This window comes from Heloderma suspectum, chromosome 5 (assembly GCF_057233095.1).
Source record: "Heloderma suspectum isolate Gila_16-S chromosome 5, 16-S_ref, whole genome shotgun sequence".
NCBI lineage: Eukaryota > Metazoa > Chordata > Lepidosauria > Squamata > Helodermatidae > Heloderma > Heloderma suspectum.
In genome coordinates this window covers 16,169,615-16,196,600 of record NC_139462.1, presented here as the reverse complement: position 1 = coordinate 16,196,600, position 26,986 = coordinate 16,169,615, and the positions used below count along the sequence as shown (strand labels likewise).

Here is a 26,986-nt window from a genome sequence, read left to right as displayed (position 1 = left end):
TTCTTGCCTATGTTCTGGCTACTGGCTGTGAGTATTAATATATTGTTTATATAGGACTTCCTTTCAGTCTTCTAACTTGTTTGTGCTCATGATCAGAGATCTGCAAACTTTTGTTGGTGTTTAGCCCAGGTATGGGCAGACTTAAGAACATAAGAAGAGCCATGCTGGATCAGACGAAGGATCCATCAAGTCCAGCATTCTGTTCACACAGTGGCCAACCAGCTGTTGACCAGGTACCGACAAGCAGGGCACGAGTGCAATAGCACCCTCCTGCCCATGTTTCCCAGCAACTGGTGTACATAGGCATACCGCCTCAGGTACTGGAGGTAGCACATAGCCGTCAAGCCTAGTAGTCATTGATAGACTTCTGCAGGAATTTGTCTAACCCCCTTTTAAAGCCATCCAAGTTGGTGGCCATCACTACATCTTGTGGTAGCGAATTCCATAGTTTAACTATGCACTGTGTGAAGAAGTACTTCCTTTTATTTGTTCTGAATCTCCCAGCTTCATGGGATGATCTTGGCTTCTAGTATTATGTGAGAGGGAGGAAAAAGTCTCCCTATCCATATTCTCCACACCATGCATATTTTTGTACATCTCTATCATGCTCTTCAGGCTCATGGGATCTACTTTGCATTTTTACTAGAACCCAGAGATCCAGCCATGAGAATCAGGTGCAAAATGCTAACTTAGGGGTGGAGGAAATTACCAACTGCTCCCCAGGAGTCATACACTGGGATGACCTGCATATACTAGTACAAAGCCACACATGAGTTTGTGGGGGGAGCTTTTTTTGTTGCTTTTGTTAAACAATTTGAAGTCAAAAGCCTTTGATGATCTACTGCAGAAATAGGCAGAAGGTGGATCTCCAGATGTTTTGGACTTCAACTCCCAGAAGCCCTTGCCAGCATGGCCAGTGGTCAGGAGTGCTGGGAATAGGAAGTCCCAAACATCTGGAGATCTACTTTCTACCCACTCCTGATCTACTGAAAAGTTCATGCTTTATTTTATATAACTTTATATAGGCTTGTTACATTTTATTTATCTTAACTGTCGTTAAAATAGGGGCGATATTTTTAAAGGGGAATACCCTGGAGTTCCAGAATTTTAAGCTTGTTTTGTTTGATTTGGGTTTGCATTGCTTTTATTTATTTTACTGTGTTATTTTTATACAGATATGTAGTATCCTTTGTTACCCTTTTTTGCTTTGTGATGGCCTAAGGACTACATACAAATAAAAAAATATGAATTCTATCCACAGTAGCCTTGCCTTCAGTATTTTTTCATAAGCATCAAGCAGGGCAGAAGTAAATTAATAGCCCCCTCCTTTTCAAGCGCAGGAGCGGGGGAGGGGCTTGCTCATGTCATGCCTTGCCATGCTTCCAAAGCACGTGGAGTCAGTCCAGGTCAGAGAGGGATACCAGCTCCATCCTTCATGTTGAGCTTAGAGCTGGGGAGGTGACAGGGGATCGGCCCAATGGAAGCTGGTGGCTCCAATGTCAGGTGGGTGGTGAATCCACTCCAGGTTTCATGGTGTGGAGCACCTTGGAGAGCTCCTTTAGAGTTCTGACTGAAACCCAGAGTGGATTCACCGCCCCACTGACATCGGAGCCACCAACCTCCACTGGATTTGCCCCTATAGCTGTGCTGTTATTTGGATTTGCTCCAAATCCAAACCTTCTTCCAACCTGACCCCCCCAAGACAACCATCTTCCAACCCGACCCCTCCAATCTTGGGAGGAAGACTGGCACTTATGCTCACCATGGCAATTAAATCTGTGGAGTCTTGACTCCTGCTCATCCAGATTCATTTTACAAATGAGGCAGAGAGGTAGAGAGTGGGCGGAAACCCATTGGCCTGTAACTTAGGTGAGTTTGTGGCATCCCATGTGTATCCCACCTTTCCTCCAAGATACTTTGGCGGACACATGTAAGATAATGACTTGACAAAGGTTGCCCAGTGTGCCGCATAGCTTAGCCAGATTTGGAACTCCATTTCAAAGTCACCTCTATTGATCACACTACTGTGGCTCTTTGAACCCAGGTCCCAGTCCTATACCACTGTATTGCACTGGCTTCCAAGGCTGCAACCATATACACACGTACTTGGGATACGTTCCACTGAATGACTATGCGTTGCAATGGACGGATCTGTCAAGCTCAATTTCACGTAGTTTCCTGTTTTTGCGACATTAAATTCGTTCTGTCCCAATTTTGCATAAGTCTGTGATTTTCAAAAACAACATTTGCGCAAAACTTGGTACATATTTTTGTGTGCATTTCTAAAAATATACGCATCTTGGTATGCATTTCTTAAAACCTACATACTTTTTCAATTATACACATTTTTGCAAGCAATTTCCCCATAAAATAAAGTGCTTTTGGGCACACTTTTCTGTAATATACTTGTTTTTCTGTAATAGATTGTGTGTGCTTTCCTGTAATAGTCAGCATTTTTGCATTGACTTTTCTGTAATAGACGCATCCTTGCATACATTTTTTATTTGCGAACTGCATTACAAAATCCTTTAAAGTGCGAATTCCATCATATTACTGCTCTCTGGTTTATGTGGAGCTTGGGAAATGCAAATTTTGTAAGCTCGCATTAACATGCAAACCAAAGGAGTTTTTCACCCAACCCTAAACATACGTAGGATTGGGCTGTGTACCTGCACTTCAGTGACTCCAGCATAACAGATCTTTATCATGAAATGTTCCAGAATCCTGGAACCAAATCAGAGAAAAAGGGGTTTTCTCAAGTGTCCTTAAAACTGTTTCTGCTTTATTTGCATTTGATTTATGAGCTGCTGAAATGCAGTTTACTCATACTTGTGAGAGACTTTGAAGTGTGACATGCTGTTCTCTTGTCCAGGTGTGTTTTATGGGGGCAAAAGCTGTTAAACCCAACCTGGTCAGACACGTTATTCATATGGCAAGGGTGGGTTCTCTGGTGTGTATCCTTTTGTCCATTACCTTTATCCTGGTTTGATGTGTTCCTGTTCTGGGCAGGCTCAAGCAGCATATGTAATGCATCTCTCGTCTGTTAGCTTCAGATGCTAACTGGAAAAGTGTACTTTTTGTCCTTTCGACTTTTGCTGCTATGTTCAAGGGATTGTTGGCTGTTTTCTCCTGGATCTTATTAGGAAAAAGGCCTTTGTTTTTCTGAATTTTTAGAGGATAGCCATGTCAGCCTATTGCAGCAAAAAAAACAACAGAGCCTTGTGGCACCTTAAAGACTAACAAATTCATTCTGGCTTAAGCTTTTGTGGATTGTAGTCAGATGCATCCCTCAGAGCAGGGGTGCAGAACCTCAGGCCTGGGGGCCAAATCTGGCCCTCCAGGAATTCTAATCTGGCCCTCCAGGAGGCCCCACCCCCACCCCTTCCCCTGGCCCCACCCCTTTCTCCCAATCATCTGGTGTTTTCCTGGTTTTTGTACAGCTTTTCCCCGTTTTAACAGGTTGAAATGCCTCTCTTAAGGTTTAGTTATTGGCAGTAAAAGCTTTAAACTAAACCATGTTTGTATCTTTGGTTTTTGGGCCCAGCCCATTTACCTTCAGCCCTGTCCACCACAGGAATGCAGCCCCTGAGATCTTCTCCAAAATGGAATTTGTACTCAAAGAGGTTCTGCCCCCCTGCCTTTCCGCCCTTCTGTTCCATGATCCAGTGTGACGTACTGGAGAAACTGTCACTTGGACCTGGGAGATAAGGGTTTGAATTTCTGCTCACCCATGGATTTCACTGGTGGCTTTTGAGACTGAGCTGTGGGCAGCTGTCAAAGAGGAACCTGAAGCCATGAGCTGTGCCAAGGAGTCGAGGGCAGAACCAAAGAACACACAGAGCCAGGGAGATAGTTGTTACTCAGGCAACGTCCCAGCCTGACCAGCCTGACGGGAAGCCCTTTAATAGCCCTCCCGATCTAGAATGGGCCAGTGGTCTGCCTGTGTGGCCAGGAACAGTCTAGAGCCTGAGAGTAGTTCTGTGCTTGGAAGATGCTTCATACTGCAGCTCTGGTGGCTTGCCACATAGGCAGCCGCACACGAGCCAACGGTTCTTGGTTCTAGCCCTACTGGATCCTGACAGTGGGCTTGGACCTGTTGTTCTCTTGTAGCCCAAGTTATCCCACAGGATTGTTGTGAGGCTAAAAAAAGAGAACCAGTATGGTGTAGTGGTTAGAGTGTTGGACTAGGACTTGGGAGACCTGGGTTCTAGTCCCCACTCAGCCAGAAGCTCACTTGGTGACTTTGGGCCAGTCACCCACCTCACAGGTTTGTTGTAAGGATAAAATGGAGAGGAGGAGAACCATGTAAGCTGCCTTGGGTTCCTTGCAAGAGAAAAAAAAAGGTGGGATTTAAATGTAATGATACATTTAAAGAAATAAAAAAGGGGAAGTGCCCGATGTTTGCCATGGGGAAAGGGTGGAATACAGATATGATAAATTAAATGCTGCCAGTCTTTGGATACCAATGAGCATATTGAAGCAATGGTGCCTCCTGATTCTTGGCCGTGTGAAAGAGCAGTGAACCTGCGAAACAGAACATATGTAGCTGGTGCAAGTTTATTCATCTTTCCTGTTATCTCGTCTACCTCTAAGAGCACAATACTGTGCATGTTTAGACAGAAAAAAGGCCTACAGTTCCCAGCATGCCCCAGCCAACTGTGGTTGGTTGGGGCATGCTGGGAACTGTAGGCCTTTTTTCTGTTTAAACATGCATAGGATTGCACCTTAAATCTCATCTACCCTAATTGCATCCCTAATACATTTCCCTCAGCTTTTATGAGGAGGAAGTTAGCCAGACAGAATACTTACAGTCACTGTAATCCTGGCTTCCTGACTGTGTCACAAGTGCACCTGGAAAATGGTTAAAAAACACTTATTTTTTATTATAAAACTTCAACAAAAGAAAAGAAACGGAAAGAATTAAAAAGACAATGTAGCTACATAGATTTGAATATATCAATTTCAGTGCATACATATGAAATAAATAAATATGCGCGCGCAAATACTGGTTTCTAAAGACTATACATAAACATCAACAAAAATGGACCAAATATCCAAATAAGTATCCATTCACAGGTGGTGGGTGTCTATATAGCATCCGTTCAAATGTTGAAAGTGTTGTAAGGTCTTCAATCCATTGCATTATAGGAGGTAAACATTTATCTTTCCAATGTTGTAATATCAGTATTTTAGCTGGCAAAAGGGTGCAAAGAATCCATTCGCACTGACCATACACTAACTTCCAGGAAGCAGGTAGATAATTTAAAAGGATGTGTATATCTGTAAATATTAAAGAGTGCTCCAATACAAAGTCTATCATATAATGATTGTGAAGGGAGGAAGGAAGGAGGGTGCCCTAACTCCCAACAATGTAGGCAGGGACAAAAGGTTGTTCGGGCTGAACACCAACCCAGCAAGGTAGGCTGCCAACACCCCTTATGCCCAACTCAGTTTGAGTCAGGGGTCTTACAGACCTTACGGGACATCCCTAAAGCTTATAAAATAGGGGGGGACAACCTAGCACCATCTGTTTCTAAGGCCTGAAACTTTAAACAGTATCAGTACCAAAGAGGAAGACTCTGGATTTAGTACTGAGGCAATTTAGAATGCAGCACTCGGACAACCAGCTATAAGAGGTAGTGAGTTTAATGGAGAAGGGAAATGGAGAATAAAAGACATTCAAGAACCAGAATAACATGTAGAAACAGTACTTCAAGGCAAGAATACCAAAACTACCTAAACTTGCCTATATGTACCTAAGCATTGGCCTTCCAGTAGGACAGGCCCCAAACGGAGATACTTAAGAGTCCAAAGCAAAGGCAAAACAAAGACAATGAGCAATGTCAACTCTAAGGTGATCCCTGTTAGCCAATCACAGGCTGGCTAGAATAGTATTTTTTCTCAGGCTCCTAAAGGGAGGTGAGGGTTCCCACAAGAATGCACCTGAGATCACTCAGTCCAGTTAACTGGCCCTTGTTCTGACTTGTGGGTTCCTGGTCGACAGCTGGTTGAGCACTGTATGAATAGAATGCTAGGCTAGATGGACCCTTGGTCTGATCCAGCATGGCTCATCTTATGTTCTTAGGCTTTGGGACTAGAGACATCATGAGATAACACACATACAGAGGTAGTTTACCACCACGTGCAGCTTCAGTGTTGCAAAATGGAAACCCACAGGCTGCTAGGACACAAAAAGAAAATGGAGTTTTTACAATGACCTCCTCCCAAAAAGGAGCAACTGCTGGGCATTGTCAAAACATAGGCTTAAAAGAAGCATTAGCTATGATACACCTGCTACTATTAGCTGACTTAGACAAATGCTGATTAAAGAGGCATTGTGGTGTCTAATAGACATGAAACACATGGTACTGTAACGTCTACCTCTAGGGTGTGTAGATCTAATTTTGCATTAGCTCAACAAATGGCCTTAGAATATTTTGGAAAGGAAGAGAACATCTTAATTCTGTTGTGCTCAGCCTTCTAAATTGTAAGGTTGGAGGGCAGAGAAACAATTTTTCCTGGGGTACTTCAACAATGATTCAGTTCAGACATCAAACCACACCATACGTAGTTAAAGAATCTTATTTATGGTTGGTGTGATACCACCAAACAAACCATGCTTTGCAGTTGGCCAGCGCTATAATCAGAGAATGTGGTTTGGAATGAGTTCGCAGACCTTAGTTTGTATCTGCTCCTGTTTGGTGTCATATCTGAATTGACAAACTGTAGTTACTGCTGTTGCTTAGCTTCCAGAGGCTACTAAACCATACAAACAGAAGTTCTGAGCTGCTGGAAAAGAAAAGCAGAGAAGCAGCTCAAAATCATGGTTTCCCTGCTTGTTTGGATCCTCAAACTATAGTTTGCCTCTTAAGTATGGTTTGTGCAAATCATGGTTTGGTATGATGTTTGAATTGAGTCACTGACTTATCACCAGATATAAGCTTGCATTTTTCAGTAGTCTCAAGCTTCCCTCATCATTTGTTAAAGGATGGGATATAAATATCCAAAGAAATACTTTAAATATAAATGATAAATGGATGGTGGAACAGTACAAGCAGAAGACTAAAATTTGAAAAAGTACTAACGCTTCATCAAAACTAGTTTTATGGCTTCAACCCAAAGGCCATAAAAATCAATGCAAAGACCCAAGTTCAAACAATGATAGATATAAAAGCAAGTTTCCAAAGTAGGGGTAATTACCCATTACTTAATTACACAGGCTCCCTGTTGTTTCTGGAAACTTAGTGAGTAAAATCTCATTCTATGGGCACATCAATGATAGAAAAGCATGGAAGGTGTCAGAAGATTCAGAATTTTTTTCCGAATCAGGATTTCTTTGATGTTACCCTCTGCAGTGTGGCAGGAAGAGCAGCTTCCTCTCTTTGGCGCCTAGGTCCAGATTTTCTGCTTGGTGGATATGATAGCAATACAGTAGCTCAGTTTAGATATCACGCTAAGCCAGGGATCGGCAGCCCAGCACCCACAGGCACACCTGTGTCTGCCAAGACTCCCTAATGCAGCTACCTTTGCATCCCCCTCCACTCACTTCTCCAGGCCCAATTTGGAGGTATCCCTTCCTTTCCCAGTGAGTGTATAGCACTCACCTTTAGCAGAAGGAAATGGGTGAGGGAGAGAGGCAGGAAGGGGTCTGCTATAGACCCATCACTGCAAAGGATAGCAGGAGGCACTGTTGTTGGAAGAGAGGCAAACGCTCCATTCTCAGCAGCTCCATGCGCATCTCCCACTGTTCTGTGTAAAGGAGACCCCCTGCCCTGCCAGGCGCCTTTAAAGCTACTGCAACAGGTTAGGCTCTGTGGCCGGGGCTCTCTTTTGTCCCTGCCCCAGCTTAGAAGTAAGCCCCATGGAGTTCAGTGGGGCTTCCTCCCAGGTAAGCTTCCACAGGACTGCACCACAGCAGCCTTGATCTGTTGCCAAGGATGTTTTGACAACAGCCCCAGGGTCCTCCTAAGGGAGTGATCATAGGGTACACACTTGCTTGGGAGTAAGCCCCATTGAGGAGAGTGAGGCTGATTTCAGAGGAACCAAGCTGAGGGGGGAGGGAGGCATTCATGAACCAGGGCTCAAATTGTGCAGGGCTCCAAACGCACGCGGAGGCTTTGTTGCCGCTATCGGATGTTAACTTTTTCCAAGTCAGACGCTTGAGTTGTTTTGCACAGCAAACAGAAAGGGGAGGATGCATCCTCCCTCCCTTGAAATCTGGCCTTTCTTTAGTCTTCTATGTAAATGCAAGAGTATCTGCTGCAAGCAGAGTCTTGTCGTCGTCCCCTCCCGCCCCAATAAATAATCAGTGCTCTTTTTATGCTGATTCTGAGCGAGCTATTTTGTTTCCCTGGTCTCCTGTGTATATGTGCATGTGAGTGAGTAGAAGGATAAGTGGAGTTTCCCCCTGCCCCAAATAAATCAGTTCTCCTTCTTTGCCTTGAGTGAGTGAATGAGTGAGCCATTACGTTTCTCTGGTCTGCTGTGTGCGAGGGAGGGAGTGACTCTGCATCTCTCCACTCCCCCCCCCAGAAATAAACTGTGTTTTCCGTGCTGCATCGCTGACCACACCCACTCAGCAGCAAATTCTGTGGTGGTGCCCATAGCACTTCCTCAAAATTCCAAATGTGCCTGCGAGCACACCAAGGCTGGCTACCCCTGCGCTAAACTATGGCTTGTATTAACCATAGTTCAGAACCAAAGTAAAGTTTCACGCTCCAATCTCATGGTTTAGTGCCACTTGCCTGCTTTCCTTTCCCATCCTTGCTGCATTCAGGTTTATAACTTCCTTTCCATCTCCATTATGAAACAACCTTTGAAGGTGGAGCAATGGCCACAACCATGGGCATCATACCAAACCATAGTTCGCACAAATCATCATTTGCAATCCCACTTCAAACCATGGTTTCTGTTGGCCACTCACAAACCATGGTTTGCCAATTCTCACATTATACCAAACCATAAGTAAGCTTCCTTAACCATGGTTTGGTATGATGTCTGTTTTGAGCCAGTGTAATCAGAAACCTAGACAAGTTAGATATAATTTCAAACTTATGCAAAATTGGGACAGAACAAATTTAACGTTGAAAAAATGGGAAACTGCGTGAAATCGAGCTTGACAGAGTCATCCATTGGTATGCATGTTTAGTCAGATACGTCCTGCTGCATTCAGTGGGACCTGACTGAAACCACCCCACTGACATCAGAGCCACCAGCCTTCACTGTTGTTAAGTTAATTGACCACTACAGTATTAATTAACTTTGGGCGCAATCACATGCATAGGATTGCGCCCTTAGCAATGCTAGGATGATTGTGTTATCACACGTTACTGCTGTTGCTAAGGGTCACTGAGCTTATTTTGTATATATTTAATTGAATTCTCACAGACTATCGTTTTTACACTTAATTGCCCTTTGACCCCACTGTTTAGATTTTTCCCCCTCTACATTTGCGTGTGTGTGTGTATAACAGCTGATGAAGTGGACTCATCTACTACATGCCATAATAAATTCGTTAAGTCTTTCATGTGTCCCAAGTCTCTTTGTTTACTGCAACTGATTACGTGGCTATCCCCCTGGAAGTGATATTGGTGTAGAGTTCCCTCATAGCAGGGGAAACAAAATCCCCTCGTGTAGATCACTAGAAAGTCAGTAACAAGAGTTTGAAGCGAGTCTTTCTCACCCGTGCCAGTTTTCTGCATACCGGTAACCTACAGAAGCTTTCAAAAGTGCCTTTCCCCCACACCCCCAATACGACACTGCCCAGGAAAAGTGCATCGTGGGGTTCTGCTGCATGTGTAAATCGGCTCTGTCTCTATGATCAGTTTTATATTCCAGGTCCATTCAAGATGTAAATGACTAGCTTTTTGCTTTTTGTGTTTTAGGAAACGGTGTTAAGAAATGGTACAGAGATTTTCGAGGCATGGGAGGAGCCTCCGCCACCAGTTCATATGCAGTTCTTTTTTTTTAATTTGACCAATCCGTTAGAAGTGCTCCAAGGTGAATCTCCTATAGTAAGGGAAGTTGGACCCTACACCTACAGGTAATTCTGTTTGTTTCACATTCAGCAGCACAAGCACCATTTGGGGAGTTGGTGGTTGGGATCCCGCACATCCTGGGGTGTGCATGGAAACAACAGCAACTCTTTGTTTGCTCAGAGAAGCAGGGGAAAGGAACATAAAAGGGAACATAATTTTATTATTTATTTTTCTCTATACCGCCTAATAGCCGAAGCTCTCTGGGCAGTTCACAAAAATTAAAACCAAAAAGCTCAGGATAAAACAATATAAAATATAAAAGCATTAAAACCACAGTATAACAGTACAACCAGAATAAAACCTAGCAGCAAGGCAGAGATTTAAAACACCAAAGCTAAAAGACTAGGAAGCTAGAATGCTAAAATGACTGGAAGAATAAAAAGGTCTTCACCTGGCGCCAGAAGGAATACAATGTAGGTGCCAGGCAAACCTCCCCTGGGAGCAAATTCCACAGCCGGGGTGCCACAGCAGAAAAGGCCCTCAACATAAGAAGAGCCATGCTGGATCAGACCAAGGGTGTCGGACCAATTTGGTGTCGTCGGCAAAAGGAGCTGGTGAATAAGGCATAAATGGTTGAGATTCATCAAAGGCAACTTTCTAGCTCTCATGGATGCAAAAATAGGATAATAATAAGAAATACCTGGTGACATCTCAGATAGCTGTGGGGCTTCTGAGATGCACTCTCAGGCATGTGTGTGCATACCAGGTGCCATGGTGGACCCAACTCAAGAGCCACCAATTTTCTACTCCCTGTGCTATTAAGCCCACTATTCCAGTGCTGATAGTAGCCAGAGGGGGGTCAGAAGATACGTACCACACTGGTTACTTGCAGACAGAATAATTGGCCTGGTGTTGCAGAGGGTAGGGAATTGCTGCCGAAGCCACACGGCCCCACAGTGTCTGATCTGTGTTACACGTGCTTTGAATCCTTAAAGCCCTAGGTTCAGTCTCTCTCAATCTCCAGTTAAAAGGATCTTGAGTAGCATGGCTAGGAAAGACCTTTCTCCACTGGAGAACCACTGCCAATCAGATTAGACAGTGCTGGCCTAGGTGAAGTAGTGGTCTGACCCTGTGATAAGGCAGCTTCATACAGTCAAGGAGATATGCGGATTTTCTTAGCATGCAGAATTCCAAATGTGACTTTGCAATTGGTGCATGAGTTAGGTGTATATACACACATACATACATAAAAATAGGGAGCCTTTTTGGCTACAGGGTGGGGTATAAATGCTATAAGTAAGTAAGTAAGAAAGAAAGAAAGAAAGCAAGCAAGCCCACTGCATTTGGAAAAGCCTCTCATTGATTTCCCAAGTGAGTTCTAAAGAAGCGGCAAGCTGCTCTTTTTATAGACCCCCCCCCCGAGGTCTCCTCCTTGCCGCCGCTGCTGCTTGCTGGCCTTTAAGTGCAGCAATCCCAGTGCTATATATTTCAAAAACTCTGTGAGCTCTCTCATTTTGTTTTGCCTAATTCTGACTTGCCAAGACAGGATTAGGTTGCATTGCATCTGGTCTGATGAGAAAAGGGATGGTGGTAGCTCTGGTTTCATTTGTTTTTCAAGCTGAACAGCCCTTTTTTGTGGTCAGGGCTGTGCATATGCTCCATTGTAAAAAAAAAAAAAAAAACCAAAAGAGAGAGAACTACATTCTTTGTCAAGGAAAGTTCAATTTTGCAACTATAGAAATTATATCAAGAAGGAGGTTTTCCAGACAATGTCTTCTGCCTCTGGTAGTTATGGGGAAGATGAAAGGTCAATATGCAGTAGTCAGTTGACTACTGAAAACCATACTTGGCTTTTTTCTCCCCACCACCACCACCTCACAGACCCACACACAAATTGGGGTCTGACATTTCACCAAGCCTTGCTGCTGTACTTGGAAGCCTTAAGGGCTAGAAACTTGCATCATTTTTAGAATGAAAGTTGAAATTCTCAGAATGATAAATTTTTGTATTCAGTACATTTTTCTGCTCTTGTGACTGGTACATTATACCTGTAAGATTGAACAGAATTTTAACAAACAAATATTTATACATGTTGGAAATGCCAATAAGATCATGCAGAATAGTTTCACATCTGGTGGAGTTGTCCATTTGCTAAAATATATCAGGCTTGGGTTACTGAACTTGTATAAAGACAACAGAAAATGTTGCCTTCTTACTATATTGCTAAATGGAAGACTTATTTGATTTGTATCTCCAGATGAAATGCATAGCTACAGTAAAAAAAAAAAAACACTGGATAAGCCTAGGATTGGAAACTCATTTCTATCCTGACTACTACGGAATGGCTTATTAAAATCTTGGAGATTGCTGGGATGGATTTTTTTTGGCCAAAGTTTGCCAAAGGAATGGAATACCTATTGCAAGAGGAAATGTGAGGACTGATGCTAATTTACTTCATAATTGAACTTATACTAGAAGGATGTAACACTGGAAAGATATTGTTTTGATTATTTACTTTCTTAAATAACAATGATAAATTAAAGAAAAGGGGCTTCTGCATTGGTATGGTGCAATTGTGGAATATATACACACACACACACACATATTCACACACACATATTCATATACACACACACACACACCTGTTCGTGCTACTGAGAAGGGTGCATACATGTCAGTTTTAAGTATCTTGTTGTAGTTAATGGTTCCATTAGGTACAATACCTAATGGAGCGCCTCTCCCAGTATGAACCTACCCATGTATTACGATCAACATCTGAGGCCCTCCTCCAGGTTCCTCCTCCAAGGGAGACTTAGAGAGTGGCAACAAGGGAGAGGGCCTTCTCAGTGGTGGCCCCCTGATTGTGAAACACTCTTCCCAGTGAAGACAGTCTGGCACCAACACAGTCATCTTTTCAGCACCAAGTGAAGACTTTCTTCTACTCTCAGACATTTGACAGCATATGATACGGTTTTTAACAGGTCCGAGGATTTATTGTTTGTTGTTGTTGACTGATTAAATTGTTGTTTTTTTGTACATGACTGGTTTTATATTATGTTATTATATTTTTGTGATGTTAATCTTTGTAAATGGCCCAGAGAGCTCTGGCTAGTGGGCAGTATAGAAATGTAATAAATGAAATGAAGCTGTAAGCATGATAAGCTGGGGGCTGGTCCACCATCAAACGCTGTTTCCATTCTCTCCCACATTCTCTTCCTCTCCTTCTTTCCCTGTGCTTGTGAGCCTCTCCCAGGGCAGTCCCTGATTGGGGTAAGTGGGGATAGTGGCATTCATATTGCCACGTCAAGATGTCACTCCAGCAGCTTCCGTTCTTTTCAGGCAGCTTTAGGCTTGCTGGGCTAGTAAGCCTTAAACTGCAAAGGGAGGTGATGGGCATATAGGAGGAATTGGGTGTGTGTTGCTTGGCAGCTATGCAAGCCTTTCCAAATGCTTCCTGTTATTGTTGTTGTTGTTCAGTCGTTAAGTCGTGTCCGACTCTTCGTGACCCCATGGACCATAGCACACCAGGCCTTCCTGTCTTCCGCTCTCTCCCGGAGTGTGCTCAAGTTCATATTCATTTCATCGGTGATGCTATCTAGCCATCTCATCCTCTGCCGTCCCCTTCTCCTTTTGCCTTCAATCTTAAGTAATAGGAGATGTTAGCATGATTGCCAAGCAACCACTTGCATGATTCCCTCAGTTTCGCCTCTCAGCTCCTGTTAACCTGAGTTGAGCTGACAATAACCCCTGGCTGGTGCCATAACATCTTAATTTCAAGTGACTGCTATGATGGGAAAGGTCGCAAGAGCACCCCAGGCATTCTGTATATCATCTCTAGGGTCATCTGACAGCCCTCAGATTCTGCCAATTGTTGGTCGCTGTCTTAAGGACCACAATGGGTTACCTGGTAAATCCTTTCATAAAGAGCTAAATTTTATATTGGCCTTATCTGTGTAAGGGTTTTGAAGCTGCTTTGAAAAGCTCAGTTTGTCTCTTTTATTGCAGGGAGTACAGACCCCGAGTCGATGTGCACATTTTGGACAATGGCACAAAAGTGTCTTCTTTAAGCCCAAAGACTTATTTCCTTGAACCAGAGATGTCAGTGGGGGATCCGGAAGTTGATTTGATCAGGACTGTGAATGTGCCTGCAGTGGTGAGTCTTGAGTTTCTCTGGCAGCTGGCAAAGCAAAGAACAAGTACTGAGAGACAATCCGTTCCCTAGACTTGAGAGTTGGGCTTAGATTGTGTGGCCTTAGGCAAGTCAGTGACCTGCATCGCACATAATGCTAACTCATGTTTATTTAACTCATGGGTAGTTGAATTCTGGGTTGTTGTGATGTGTGAACCCAGCTGCGCTAACAAACCGTGGTTTGTTAACCACAAAAAGCACAGAAAGAGAACTCACAGTTTGTTGTTGGGTTGTGAACTCCAGCTTGTTTCAACCATGAGTAGTTGTTACACGTAAACCCAGAACCGTGGGTTGTTTTATCAGGCTACGGAGTCAGTGGGCAAGAATGGGGAAAAAGGGCATTTGAGATATGGGGAGGGAATGGGTGAAGGAGAAGGGAAACAAATGAGCCAGGGATTGAGAAAACAAAACATGGTTCATTCGATCATCTGCCAGACAAACCCTAGGTAGGGGAACAAACCATAGGTTAACCATGGGTTAGCATTATGTGTGAACCAAATCAGTGTCTCCCAGTCTCAGCCGCACCATCTCTAAAATGGGAACAATAGCAGTCTGCCTCCATTGGCGGTATTGCAGATAAAAAGCATTTTGCAAATTAAAAGTGCTACATAGAAGAGAAGCAAAGGATTCACAACGTTTCTCCATAAGCTGAGGGGAAAAAAAAACAATGCTAGTGGCAGGAAGGGGGTGCAGATTTACTGTCTTCTCCATTCATAGTAGCATTTCCCTCTCAGCATTACATTTTTCAATTTATTTGTTTATTTATTTAATACTGACCTTCAGTGGAAATTTGAGGGTGATTTACATAAAAAGGGGGAAATTCAGTACAGCAGTAAAAACAACAGTGCCAGTAAAACATTAAAAACTGATGAGGCAGCAGATATGAAACAGCAAAAAAACATCAATACAATGACCTTTAGACTAAAAAGCTTGGGAAGAAAATAAGGAGGTTTTTACTTGGGGCTGAAAAGGCAACAATATAGGTGCCAAGCAGCCCTCACCAGCAGGAGTATGATAAACTAGGGGCCCACCACTGAGAAGGCCCCCTCCATGGTAGATACTTGCCTCAGTAGATTGCGGGGGCACTCATAGAAGTCCCTCTACTGTAGATCTTCGATACATATTTATTTATTTTAAAACTTGTACCCCTCTGTTCTTTACACAATAGTCAAACAAAACGAACAGTTCACATTACAATAAAACAGTTTAACACATTAAAAACAAAAGCTGGATAAAATATGTCAGTATGAAAACAGGGATACAGAACTTTATCTCACACGGAAAGCTTGGCAAAATAATTTTTAAAAAACAGTGGGTTGAAGCTTAAAAGAGAGCAGGCCAACTAAATTTCTCTAGGGTGGGAGCCCACAACATGGGTTGTACTACACCTCCCATCATCCCCAGCCAGCAGGAGGAAAGCTGATTTAGGACTGTATAGGTAAGAGCTAGAATTTTGAATTGCACCTGGAAACAAACCGGAAGCCAGTGCAGATGAAACTGCGTATGAACAAGCTTTTGTTCTTTAATTTAGCACACTGTTATATATTTTTGTTGAATCGCAAAGATCTAAAATCATTGCATAACACAACAAATATAACAAATTACAAATCTCATTTTCTCTTTGCTATCCCCCAGGTGTGTGCAATCACAGCGTTAATGTCCGCCCTTTAACAATTGGGAGAATCAGGTAGCAAATACACAACTATGAACTTGTCCAGCCTGGCTCAAATCCTTGTTACTAGGTGTAAAGGTCAAAAATACGTTTCTGAGAACTTGTTCTTTTTCTGGAGCCATTTAGCCTGGGATTTTTTCTCATTACACCAATGCCTCAGCGCCTGTTACCCCATTGAGCAATGGAGGGAGCCTGTCTAGTTTTCCGTTATTGGGTGTTGCATAACGTAGCTGTGATCTGGCTGATGCAAATTGCTTCCTGTCAGTGAAGCAGCCTCATCTAAAGCTAGCTGTGTCAGCTTGTCAAAAATCATCTGACCCTCTGACAGCAACATGAGCGTTGTCAACGATTTACCTTTTGCAGTGGACTTGTTCAGAATAAAAGTTAACCCTGTTCTTGCTGAACTGTAGGCTTGATTTGAAGACCAAGGTGTTAAAGGCAAGTGCTCTGCCCTGTGGCTGATTGGAGAGCTGCGAGCTGCGGGAAAGGATCAATTTCAGGCATTCTAAGCGCCAAACTCAGGGTTGGCATCAAGGATAGGCATGCTTGAGCGCCTGCCAAGGGGCCAACCCCAGCAGGGGCCCAGTGACAAGAGCCCTCGGACTTACTCCTCCTCTTCACCATTGCAACCTGCTTGTTCACCTGCCTCTCGCTCTGGCCGTGACAAGGGTGGTGGTGAAAAGGAGGAGCAGGAGATGCCTCCTTGCTCATTGGTTCTCTGCCTGTCAGGCAAGCCAGTGGTGGCAATGATGAGAAAGAGGAGGAGGAGCAACAGCAGCGGGTGACAATGGCGGTGAGAAGGAGGGGAGGGGGCCCCTGAGGGAGAGGGCCCATTGAGGTCCAGCACTGGTAAACTATATGGTATACAGAAGATCTGTGTCTGGATCTCTCAACATATTGTTCTTATCCTACAAGCAGCCAGAGGCCCAGTTTGGATTGGAGATGTATCTTGGGAGGAGAAGGTTGAATCCTTCACCCCTGCAGCAATTTCCCTTTGTAAATCCTCACTGTCTCCTAGAGCACCTATTAGCCACAGAGGGGAAAGCATACAGGCACTTGTAATGTTTGTTTGGCCCTAATAATATTAGCACTTAAGTAGCACGTTTCATGTGCTACTTAATGTAGTTTTGAACATTTCTTCAGCAAAGGAGATCGTTACCTTGTCGTGGTGCTGGAGCTTGAGCACCTCAATGACGTTATGAGCTAAACCGTGAAGGGACACCCAAGACGGGAAGGTCATGGCAGAGAGGTCAGACTAAATACGATCCCTGGGGAAGGAAACGGCAACCCACCCCAGTATTCTTGCCATGAAAACTAAATGGATCAATACAACCAGAGATATGTCTGTATACCATCGGAAGATGGGACTCCCAGGTCGGAAGATGGTCAAAATGCTACTGGGGAGAAACAGAGGATAAGTTCAACTAGCCCCAGATGTGATGACGCAGCTAGCTCAAAGCCGAATGGACGGCTAGCAGCCGATGGTGCTGGTAGTGAACGACGAATCCAATGTTCTAAAGATCAACACACCATAGGAACCTGGAATGTCAGATCTGTGAGCCAGGGCAAATTGGATGTGGTTATTGGGGAGATGTCAAGATTAAATACAGACATTTTGGGTGTCAGTGAACTGAAATGGCCTGGAATGGGCCACTTCACATCAAATGACCACGAGATCTACTACTGTGGACAAGAGGACCACAGAAGAAATGGAGTAGCCTTCATAATTAATAATCAAGTGGCTAAAGCAGTGCTTGGATACAATCCAAAAAATGACAGAATGATCTCAATTCGAATTCAAGGTAAGCCATTTAACATCACAGTGATCCAAATATACGTGCCAAGATGCTGAAGAAGCAGAAGTAGATCAGTTCTATGAGGATCTGCAGCACCTACTGGATAGTACACCAAACAAAGATGTTATTTTCATTACAGGAGACTGGAACACTAAGGTGGGTAGTCAAACGACACCTGGAATTACAGGCAAGCATGGTCTGGGAGAACAAAATGAAGCAGGACATAAGCTGATAGAATTTTGCCAAGACAACTCACTGTGCATAACAAACACTCTCTTCCAACAACCTAAGAGACGACTTTATACATGGACTTCACCAGACGGTCGACACCGAAATCAGATTGATTACATCCTTTGTAGCCAAAGGTGGCGGACATCTATGCAGTTGGTAAAAACAAGACCTGGAGCTGATTGTAGCTCAGATCACGAACTTCTTATTGCACAATTTAGAATCAGACTAAAGAGAATAGAGAAGACCCACAGATCAGTTAGATATGAGCTCACTAATATTCCTCATGAATATGCAGTGGAGGTGAGGAATAGATTTAAGGGACTAGATTTAGTACATAGGGCAAGATGGCTGTCTGCTGAGACACTGGAAGTAGCCCAAGAAAGAAGGAAAGCAAAAGGCAACAGTGATCGGGGGAGATATGCCCAATTAAATGCAAAATTCCAGAGGTTAGCCAGAAGAGATAAGGAATTATTTTTAAACAAGCAATGCGTGGAAGTGGAAGAAGAGAATAGAATAGGAAGGACAAGAGACCTCTTCCAGAAAATTAGAAACATCGGAGGTAAATTCCAGGCAAAAATGGGTATGATCAAAAACAAAGATGGCAAGGACCTAACAGAAGCAGAAGAGATCAAGAAAAGGTGGCAAGAATATATGGAAGATCTGTATAGGAAGGATAATATCGGGGATAGATTTGACGTTGTGGTCGGTGAGCTAGAGCCAGACATCCTGAAGAGTGAGCTTGAATGGGCCTTAAAAAGCATTGCTAACAACAAGGCAGCAGGAGATGACAGTATCCCAGCTGAACTGTTTAAAATCTTGCAAGATGATGCTGTCAAGGTGATGCATACCATATGCCAGCAAATTTGGAAAACACAAGAATGGCCAACAGATTGGAAAAGATCAACTTATACCCCCATACCAAAAAAGGGAAGCACCAAAGAATGTTCCAACTATCGAACAGTGGCACTTATTTCACATGCGAGTAAGGTAATGCTCAAGATCTTGCAAGGTCGACTCCAGCAATTCATGGAACGAGAATTGCCAGATGTACAAGCTGGGTTTAGAAAAGGCAGAGGAACTAGAGACCAAATGGCCAATATCTGCTGGATAATGGAGAAAGCCAGGGAGTTTCAGAAAAACATATCTTTCTGTTTTATTGACTATTCTAAAGCCTTTGACTGTGTGGATCATAATAAATTGTGGCAAGTTCTTGGTGGTATGGAGATACCAAGTCATCTTGTCTGCCTCCTGAGGAACCTGTATAACGACCAAGTAGCAACGGTAAGAACAGACCACGGAACAACAGACTGGTTTAAGATTGGGAAAGGAGTACGGCAGGGTTGTATACTCTCACCCTACCTATTTAACCTGTATGCAGGACACATCATGCGACGTACTGGGCTTGATGAAGCCAAGGCTGGAGTTAAAATTGCTGGAAGAAACATTAACTATCTCCGATATGCAGATGATACCACTTTGATAGCTGAAAGCGAGGAGGAGCTGAGGAACCTGATGACGAAGGTGAAAGAAGAAAGTGCAAAAGCTGGGTTGCAGTTAAACCTCAAAAAAACCAAGATTATGGCAACCAGCTGGATTGATAACTGGCAAATAGAGAGAGAAAACGTGGAGGCAGTGACAGACTTTGTCTTTCTAGGCGCAAAGATTACTGCAGATGCTTGACTGCAGCCAGGAAATCAGAAGACGTTTACTTCTTGGGAGGACAGCAATGACAAATTTTGATCAAATAGTGAAGAGTAGAGACATCACACTGACAACAAAGGTCCACATAGTTAAAGCAATGGTATTCCCTGTAGTAACCTATGGCTGCGAGAGCTGGACCATAAGGAAGGCTGAGCGAAGGAAGATCGATGCTTTTGAACTGTGGTGCTGGAGGAAAATTCTGAGAGTGCCTTGGACTGCAAGAAGATCAAACCAGTCCATACTCCAGGAAATCAAGCCAGACTGCTCACTTGAGGGAATGATATTAAAGGCAAAACTGAAGTACTTTGGCCACATCATGAGAAGACAGAATACCCTGGAGAAGATGCTGATGCTAGGGAAAGTGGAAGGCAAAAGGAAGAAGGGCCAACCAAGGGCAAGGTGGATGGATGATATTCTGGAGGTGACAGACTCGAGCTTGGGGGAGCTGGGGGTGGCGACGGCCGACAGGAAGCTCTGGCATGGGCTGGTCCATGAAGTCATGAAGAGTCAGAAGCGACTGACCAAATAAACAACAACAAGCACATTTCATGTATATTATCTCAATATTCCTTACAAGGACCCTGTCAGGTAGGCCAGTGTCATTATTTCCACTTTGCACATGTTGTTCTAAGAGCATAGCAGCTTGCCGAAGGCCACCAAGTGAGTTCATAGCTGGGGTGGGTTTTGAATTGGGGGTTTATATTTATATTACTTATTTAAAAAGGAACACTCTGCTTTTCTTTATAGAATAAGCTCAAAGCAGCTTACAAAAACAGTTAATCAATTACATAAAACACAAAAACAGTTCAGAGTAAATTATATTCCATTTCAGTTTGCAATTCAATTTCAGTTTGCCAGCTCTCAGTTCATAGTCTTAAATGGTACACTACTACACTGCGTTGACTCAAATAAAACTACACCAAAGGTCCAGATAATCTAAGCCAGTGTTTCTCAAACTTTGGGCTGGGGACCACCCATGGGTCTCAGATCATTTCCGGGTGGGCCTTAGTGCTGTAGCCCACCCACTACGTCCAGCAGGAGGAGGGATGAAAGAAACTGGCAGCGTGGAGGGAGAGGTTATAAGTGAGTCAACTGTATTTGTCTATGGCACAAAGGCTGTTACAAACCCAACAAAAGTACAAAATATCTACATAACAGCCTATACTCTTAGTAAAAACCTGGACAGACGAAATTCATATAAAAGAAATTCATACAAAAGGAAATCATATGAAGGAACAGAATTGAAAAGGAAGGCTAAAATTTGACACTTGGTAACACAATATAGACCCCAGTGACAATACTAGCAAGACATTATAGTAGGTGGTCCCCTCTGCAGTACAAGTTAAGTATGAAAGGAGAAGGGGAGGAAAAATGATATGAGAAGTATAAGGATACTTGGAGAGGCATGTGGGGGGTGGATGAAAACAATGTAAAATAAGTCCTCCACTTAGAGCCTCTGGGCAGTATCCAAGCGAGCCACCGCAGAAACAGGGGCCACCCCCAGTTCCGTTCTGTAAGCAAGTGGGGCCACTGTTGATTCCGTTCCGCAAGCAGCGCCCATCACTTGCATAATGAGGATTTAGCACTTTCTCTAGGAACCAAAGAAGGGCAACGCCAAAGAGTGTTCAAACTACCGCACCATTGCGCTCATTTCACATGCCAGCAAGGTGATGCTCAAAATCCTACAAGCTAGGCTTCAGCAGTATGCGAACCGAGAACTACCGGAAGTACAAGCTGGGTTTCGAAGAGGCAGAGGAACTAGAGATCAAATCGCCAACATTTGCTGCATCATGGAGAAAGCAAGAGAATTCCAGAAAAACGTCTATTTCTGCTTCATTGACTATGCTAAAGCCTTTGATTGTGTGGATCACAACAAACTGTGGCAAATTCTTAAAGTGATGGGAGTACCAGACCACCTTACCTGTCTCCTGAGAAACCTGTACGAGGGTCAAGAAGCAACAGTAAGAACCAGACATGGAACAACCGAGTGGTTCAAAATTGGGAAAGGAGTACGACAAGGCTGCATATTGTCACCCTGCTTATTTAACTTATATGCAGAGTACATCATGAGAAATGCCGGGTTGGATGAATCAGAGGTCGGAATTAAGATTGCCGGGAGAATTATCAACAACCTCCGATATGCAGACGATACCACCCTAATGGCAGAAAGCGAAGAGGATCTCAAGAGCCTCTTGTTGAGGGTGAAAGAGGAGAGTGCAAAAGCTGGTTTGAAACTCAACATTAAAAAAACTAAGATCATGGCATCTGGCCCCATCACTTCCTGGCATATAGAAGGGGAAGAAATGGAAGCAGTGACAGATTTTACTTTCTTGGGCTCCAAGATCACCGCAGACGGTGACTGTAGCCATGAAATTAAAAGACGCTTGCTCCTTGGGAGGAAAGCTATGGCCAACCTAGACAGCATAGTAAGAAGCAGAGACATCACCTTGCCGACAAAGGTCCGTCTAATCAAAGCTATGGTTTTCCCAGTAGTAATGTATGGATGTGAGAGCTGGACTTTAAGGAAGGCTGAGCGCCGAAGAATTGATGCTTTCGAACTGTGGTGCTGGAGAAGACTCCTACGAGTCCCCTGGACTGCAAGGAGGTCAAATCAGTCCATCCTAAAGGAAATCAACCCTGAGTGCTCATTGGAAGGACAGATAATGAAGGTGAAGCTCCAATATTTTGGCCACCTAATGCGAAGAGAAAACTCCCTGGAAAAGACCCTGATGCTGGGAAAGACTGAAGGCCAAAGGAGAAGGGGACGGCAGAGGATGAGATGGCTAGATAGCATCACGGATGCAATGAATATGAACTTGAGCACGCTCCGGGAGAGAGCGCAGGACAGGAAGGCCTGGCGTACTATGGTCCATGGGGTCACGAAAAGTCGGACACGACTGAACGACTGAACAACAACAACAACTAGGAACCAGAAACACTTGTCTCTGGAACGGGGCAGGTTGGCAGAGCTCACACAAGAGAGCTCCACTGATCTGTCCAGATCCAGAAATGAGTATTTCTGCTCGTTTCGGGGTTTCCTGAAGGAAGCACTACATCCCCATTACACAAGCGAAGGCCCCTGCTTGCCAAATGGAATCAGTGGTGGGCCCCACTTGCAGAATGGCCCACTTGGATACTGCCATCTGGGAGGCCTCCAGAGCCAATGACTGGGTTCGCATGAAACGACAACCCATCGTGGGTTATTGTGTGAAACAAGCCATGGTGGGTTGCCGTGTTATCCGAACCTGGACTGCTTCCTGCAGGGTGACTTATTTTTGGCCAACAAGCCACCCTGACAAACTATGGCTTTTTCTTGGGGTTGTTTAACCCATGATAGGTTGGTGTGTTGTCCGAATCCAGCAGAGCTAGCCCATCATGGGTTGCGGCAGTCGGGTAGCAAGCTGCTTGACAAGAGCGGAAATAACCCCTGCCACCCTTCCTGAGCAATCTCGCCCATGCTGCAGTGTCAGCCCCTCCACCAGTGGCCAAATGGCACTTTGGAGGGGCTGCCGCTTGTTCACCAACCCTTTTGTATTTTTTTTCGTGCCCCGCCATTTGCACAAATGGGGGTGAAACAATTTTTGGCCCCAGGAATTTGCACAAATGTCTGCATTTTTATTTTTGGCAGCTTCTCACAGTTGCGCAAATGCTCACTTGTGGCTGTCAAAAATATATATATAGCCTTGTCTTGCCTGTTGCCTTGTATGTTTCAGCTGTCAAAGGGAACAAACTGCAGTATGAAACATACAAGGTAATTGACAAAAGGAGACTGCATGTAGGCTGATTTGACAACCGTTGGCAGTGACTAGTGGGGAAAAGGGGTCATGGTTGCCTACTTAGTATGGTGATCTCCAGAGTTTTAAGTGTTGAGCTGACACTTGAGGGCACCTTGCTTCCATTCCACACTTCCCCAAGTCTCCAGCAAGTCCTTTTAAGGGAGATCCACACACACCCTTTTTGAGCTCCCATTCGCAGTACCCATTTGCAGTTTTGGTGTAATCCAGCAAGGCTGTTCTTGCATTAAGGCAGCTTTTGCATGCCAGGGGTCAGTACTAAGTGGCTGCCTCTGCAGGAAGTAATACAGATGTGGCTTACACATCTCTGAACTACAGTGTGTTTCAGTACGAATTTAAAAGAACAGATCTGTGTAGATCAACCGCAAAGAATCTGCATTCTTGGGCCATTGTTAAGGAACCAGATTGGAATTTGTCTTGTGCCTAAAACGTTTGGGACTTTTTAACCACCTTCGTCTGTAGACATCAGGGGCTGTCATAGTTAAAAGATACAATATTTGAGGTGTACCTGTCCCCCATTAGTTTTCTTGAAGAAACTTGGTGGAAGGGGTTTGTTTCAAACTATAGTACTGTTCAGATGTTCTCCCCCCACCCCACAATAATACACGGGAAGAGATCAGAAGTGGATCTGGGTCTCACACTGTCTCTCTGTTTCTCCCTTCCCTTAATGGAAAAGTGAATGGCTGGCTGAACCAGGAGTTAAAAAGAGGCTTTAATATCACGGGGTTAGGAGAGATCCCACTTCCCCCCAAACCCAGTATGGCATCTTTTCATTTAGTTGTTCCCCTCTTCCCATCAGAGGAGGTTCACATAATCCAAAGGCCCTTTTGTGGTTGCTCCCTTGGTACAACACCTTGGTGGGGGACATGGAGGAAATAATGTCTGAATGGGCCCTGAAAGTTTCAAGTCTGCTCTAGATGTTATGTTTCATCCATACATAGCCATATTTGTACTCTCATTGATGTTTGGTGTTTAAAACACACGCAGTATGGGTATACACTGCAAGGAATTCTCGGTTGTGTCTACCCATGGCACGCACCTATATAGGAAAAATACATCACATTTTAATATGATTACTAGCCTCATGGTTCAGTCTAAACTCTTTAAGGGTGCAATCCTGTGCCTGTTTAGACAGAAAAGAAGTCCTACAATTCCCAGCAGCCCCCAGCCAGCTTGGCTGGGGGCTGCTGGGAATTGTAGGACTTCTTTTCTGTCTAAACAGGAATAGGATTGTGCCTTAAATGTTATTCAAATCATTTTGAAGATACTTTTTATTACTTTTGAGATGAGTCAACATCACTCTTCTCCACACTGACTGGAGTGGCTGCTTTTTGCTGACTTCGGTGATACAGTGTGGTAACTACAAACAGTCAGCTCAGTATGTTAACCTCCAGGTTTCTAACAGCACAAGTATCTGGTTGGAATTATAATCTTTGATTATAACCCTTTCCACTGTTAATAACACTTCTGACAATATAGCTTTGTAAATTTGCTTCTTACATCTTAACATCTGCTTACTTTCCATGGGGAAAGCACTGAACCCATTGCTGTGATGGCTCTTAGTATATTATTTATATAGAAAGGAAATATAGAAATTCTATGAATAAATGATGTTATTTTGCCCATATTATGTCCTGGAAATGGTGGCTGAGGGCCCTTTCAGTATTGGCAGCCTGGTTGTGGAATGTCATCCCCAGAGAGGCTCACCTAATGCTTAAATTGTGATCTTTTCAGTCCAAAGTGAAGACCTTATTCTTCCTCTAGGCTTTTTACTTGTTCAGTTTTTTTAAAACTGAGTTAATGCTTTTCAGACCTGGTGCTGCTGCTGGCTTTTACTTTAGTTTTATTCTGTTGTTTTTTAAAAACTATTTTAGGTTTTATGTTACGTGTTGTTATTTTTATATATTTTGATACGGTTTGTATGGTATATTTTTATATGTTTTAAAGCTTTCTTTTGTGAACTACCCAGAGAGATTCAGCTGTCTGGGGAGGAGGGTTGAAATAAAATGAAATAGATAAGCAAATGGATCACATGTGAGCAATCCATGGTCCGGTGGCTGCATGCAGGTGTCCTGCAAAATGTGACAGCGAGTGTGTGAATGGGTGTGTATGTGTGTGGGGGGGGGCTGAGGGGTATGCCATCCCTGGCTGCACCCACCACCAGACCAGGCCCCTCCCATTGCCACATGCAGCCCTTGGGGTCAAAAAAGTTGCCCAACCCTTGTTTAGACCATGAAATCTTGGTATGTAAATGCTGTCATGGGTTAAAATCTTACAGCCTGTCATGCGCAAAAGTCTGGATGCACCTGATCTCGTCCGCTCTCGGAAGCTAAGCAGGGTCAGCCTTCGTTAGTACTTGGATGGGAGACTGCCTGGGAATCAGGCTTCCTGCATTGAGCAGGTGGTTGGACTTGATGGGTTTGTAGGCCCCTTCCAACCCCATGATTCTATGATTTGGGAACCTTGGGCTGTATATGTCAGAAAAAAATTAGAGCACATACTCTCTATATAGAAGGCCCTAGCTTATGCCTCTACTGTCGTCAGTCAGAAAGGATCTCAGGAGCTTGGAGAGCCACCATCGGTGTGAATAGACAACCCTGTGCTAGATGGACTAACAATCTGATTTGGAATAAAGTAGCGTCATATGCTCATATATATATTTTCCCCCTCCGTATCAGGTTGCAATGGACATGGCTACAAAAACTTCCCTACGTTTCCCTACAGAGGTTTTGCTCCTGTTATACCAAGAAGATGTGTTCACAATGCACTCCGTACATGAACTGTTGTGGGGTTACACAGACAAATTCCTCAGCACTGTACACAGATTTCGTCCCAGCATCGACCCAAAGTTTGGCTATTTTAGAAAGGTAAGCTTCGTACTTGGAAGGAGCGGGGCCAGATCTCCTCTGTTTCCTTTGCCATTTGGGGTCAGTGCCAACTTTTCTTCCAGCTTCTGCAACTCAAGTAGCATAAGGCTGTGGAAAACTTGTCATGCATTTTGTTTTGCACCAGTAGCCAAGATCACAGTCCCAGTATACAGATCTGCAGGGGCACTGCATTTAGTTCCAATTGTTCCATTGTGAGACAGAGATGCCTGAGGGGTAGCTAAGAAAATGTGCCATGTGGGAACCATGGGGCTCAACTCAATAAAACCGGGTCTGTTTTCCTTCCTTCCTTCCTTCCTTCCTTCCTTCCTTCTGTTTCATCCAGTTGAAGAAAAGGGAAGAAGGTAAGAACTAGAGAGAGGACAACCTGAAGAAAACAAAGCTGTTCTTACTTAACAGCAGCCATGCTGGATCAGACCAAAAGTCCATCTAGTCCAGCATTCTGTTCACACAGTGGCCAGCCAGCTGCCCATAGGAAGCCCACAAGCAGGACATGAGTGCAACAGCACCCTCCCGCCCATGTTCCCCAGCAACTGCTGTACACAGGCATACTGCCTAGGATACAGCAGGTAGCACGTAGGCATCAAGTTTAGTAGCCATTGATAGCCTTCTCCAGGAATTTGTTCGAATCCCTTTTTAAAGCCATCCAAATTGTTGGCCATCACTACAACTTGTGGTAGTGAATTCCATAGTTTATGTGTTGTGTGAAGAAGTACTTCCTTTTATGTGTCCTGAATCTCC

General features: G+C 43.9%; 1 protein-coding gene across 3 annotated transcripts in view; it reads left to right on the top strand.

Annotated features, from left to right (window-relative positions):
* SCARB2 (scavenger receptor class B member 2) overlaps positions 1-26,986 on the top strand; it is a 57,927-nt gene that overhangs the window by 9,891 nt on the left and 21,050 nt on the right. For 2 of the 3 annotated variants that reach the window (XM_084855393.1, XM_084855394.1), the window contains exons 2-4: positions 9,885-10,042; positions 13,983-14,130; positions 26,039-26,227. In XM_084855393.1, the coding sequence (XP_084711519.1) occupies positions 9,885-10,042; positions 13,983-14,130; positions 26,039-26,227 (495 nt within the window). The remainder of the gene's footprint in view (positions 1-9,884; positions 10,043-13,982; positions 14,131-26,038; positions 26,228-26,986) is intronic. The other variant, XM_084855395.1, reaches the window with a different exon arrangement.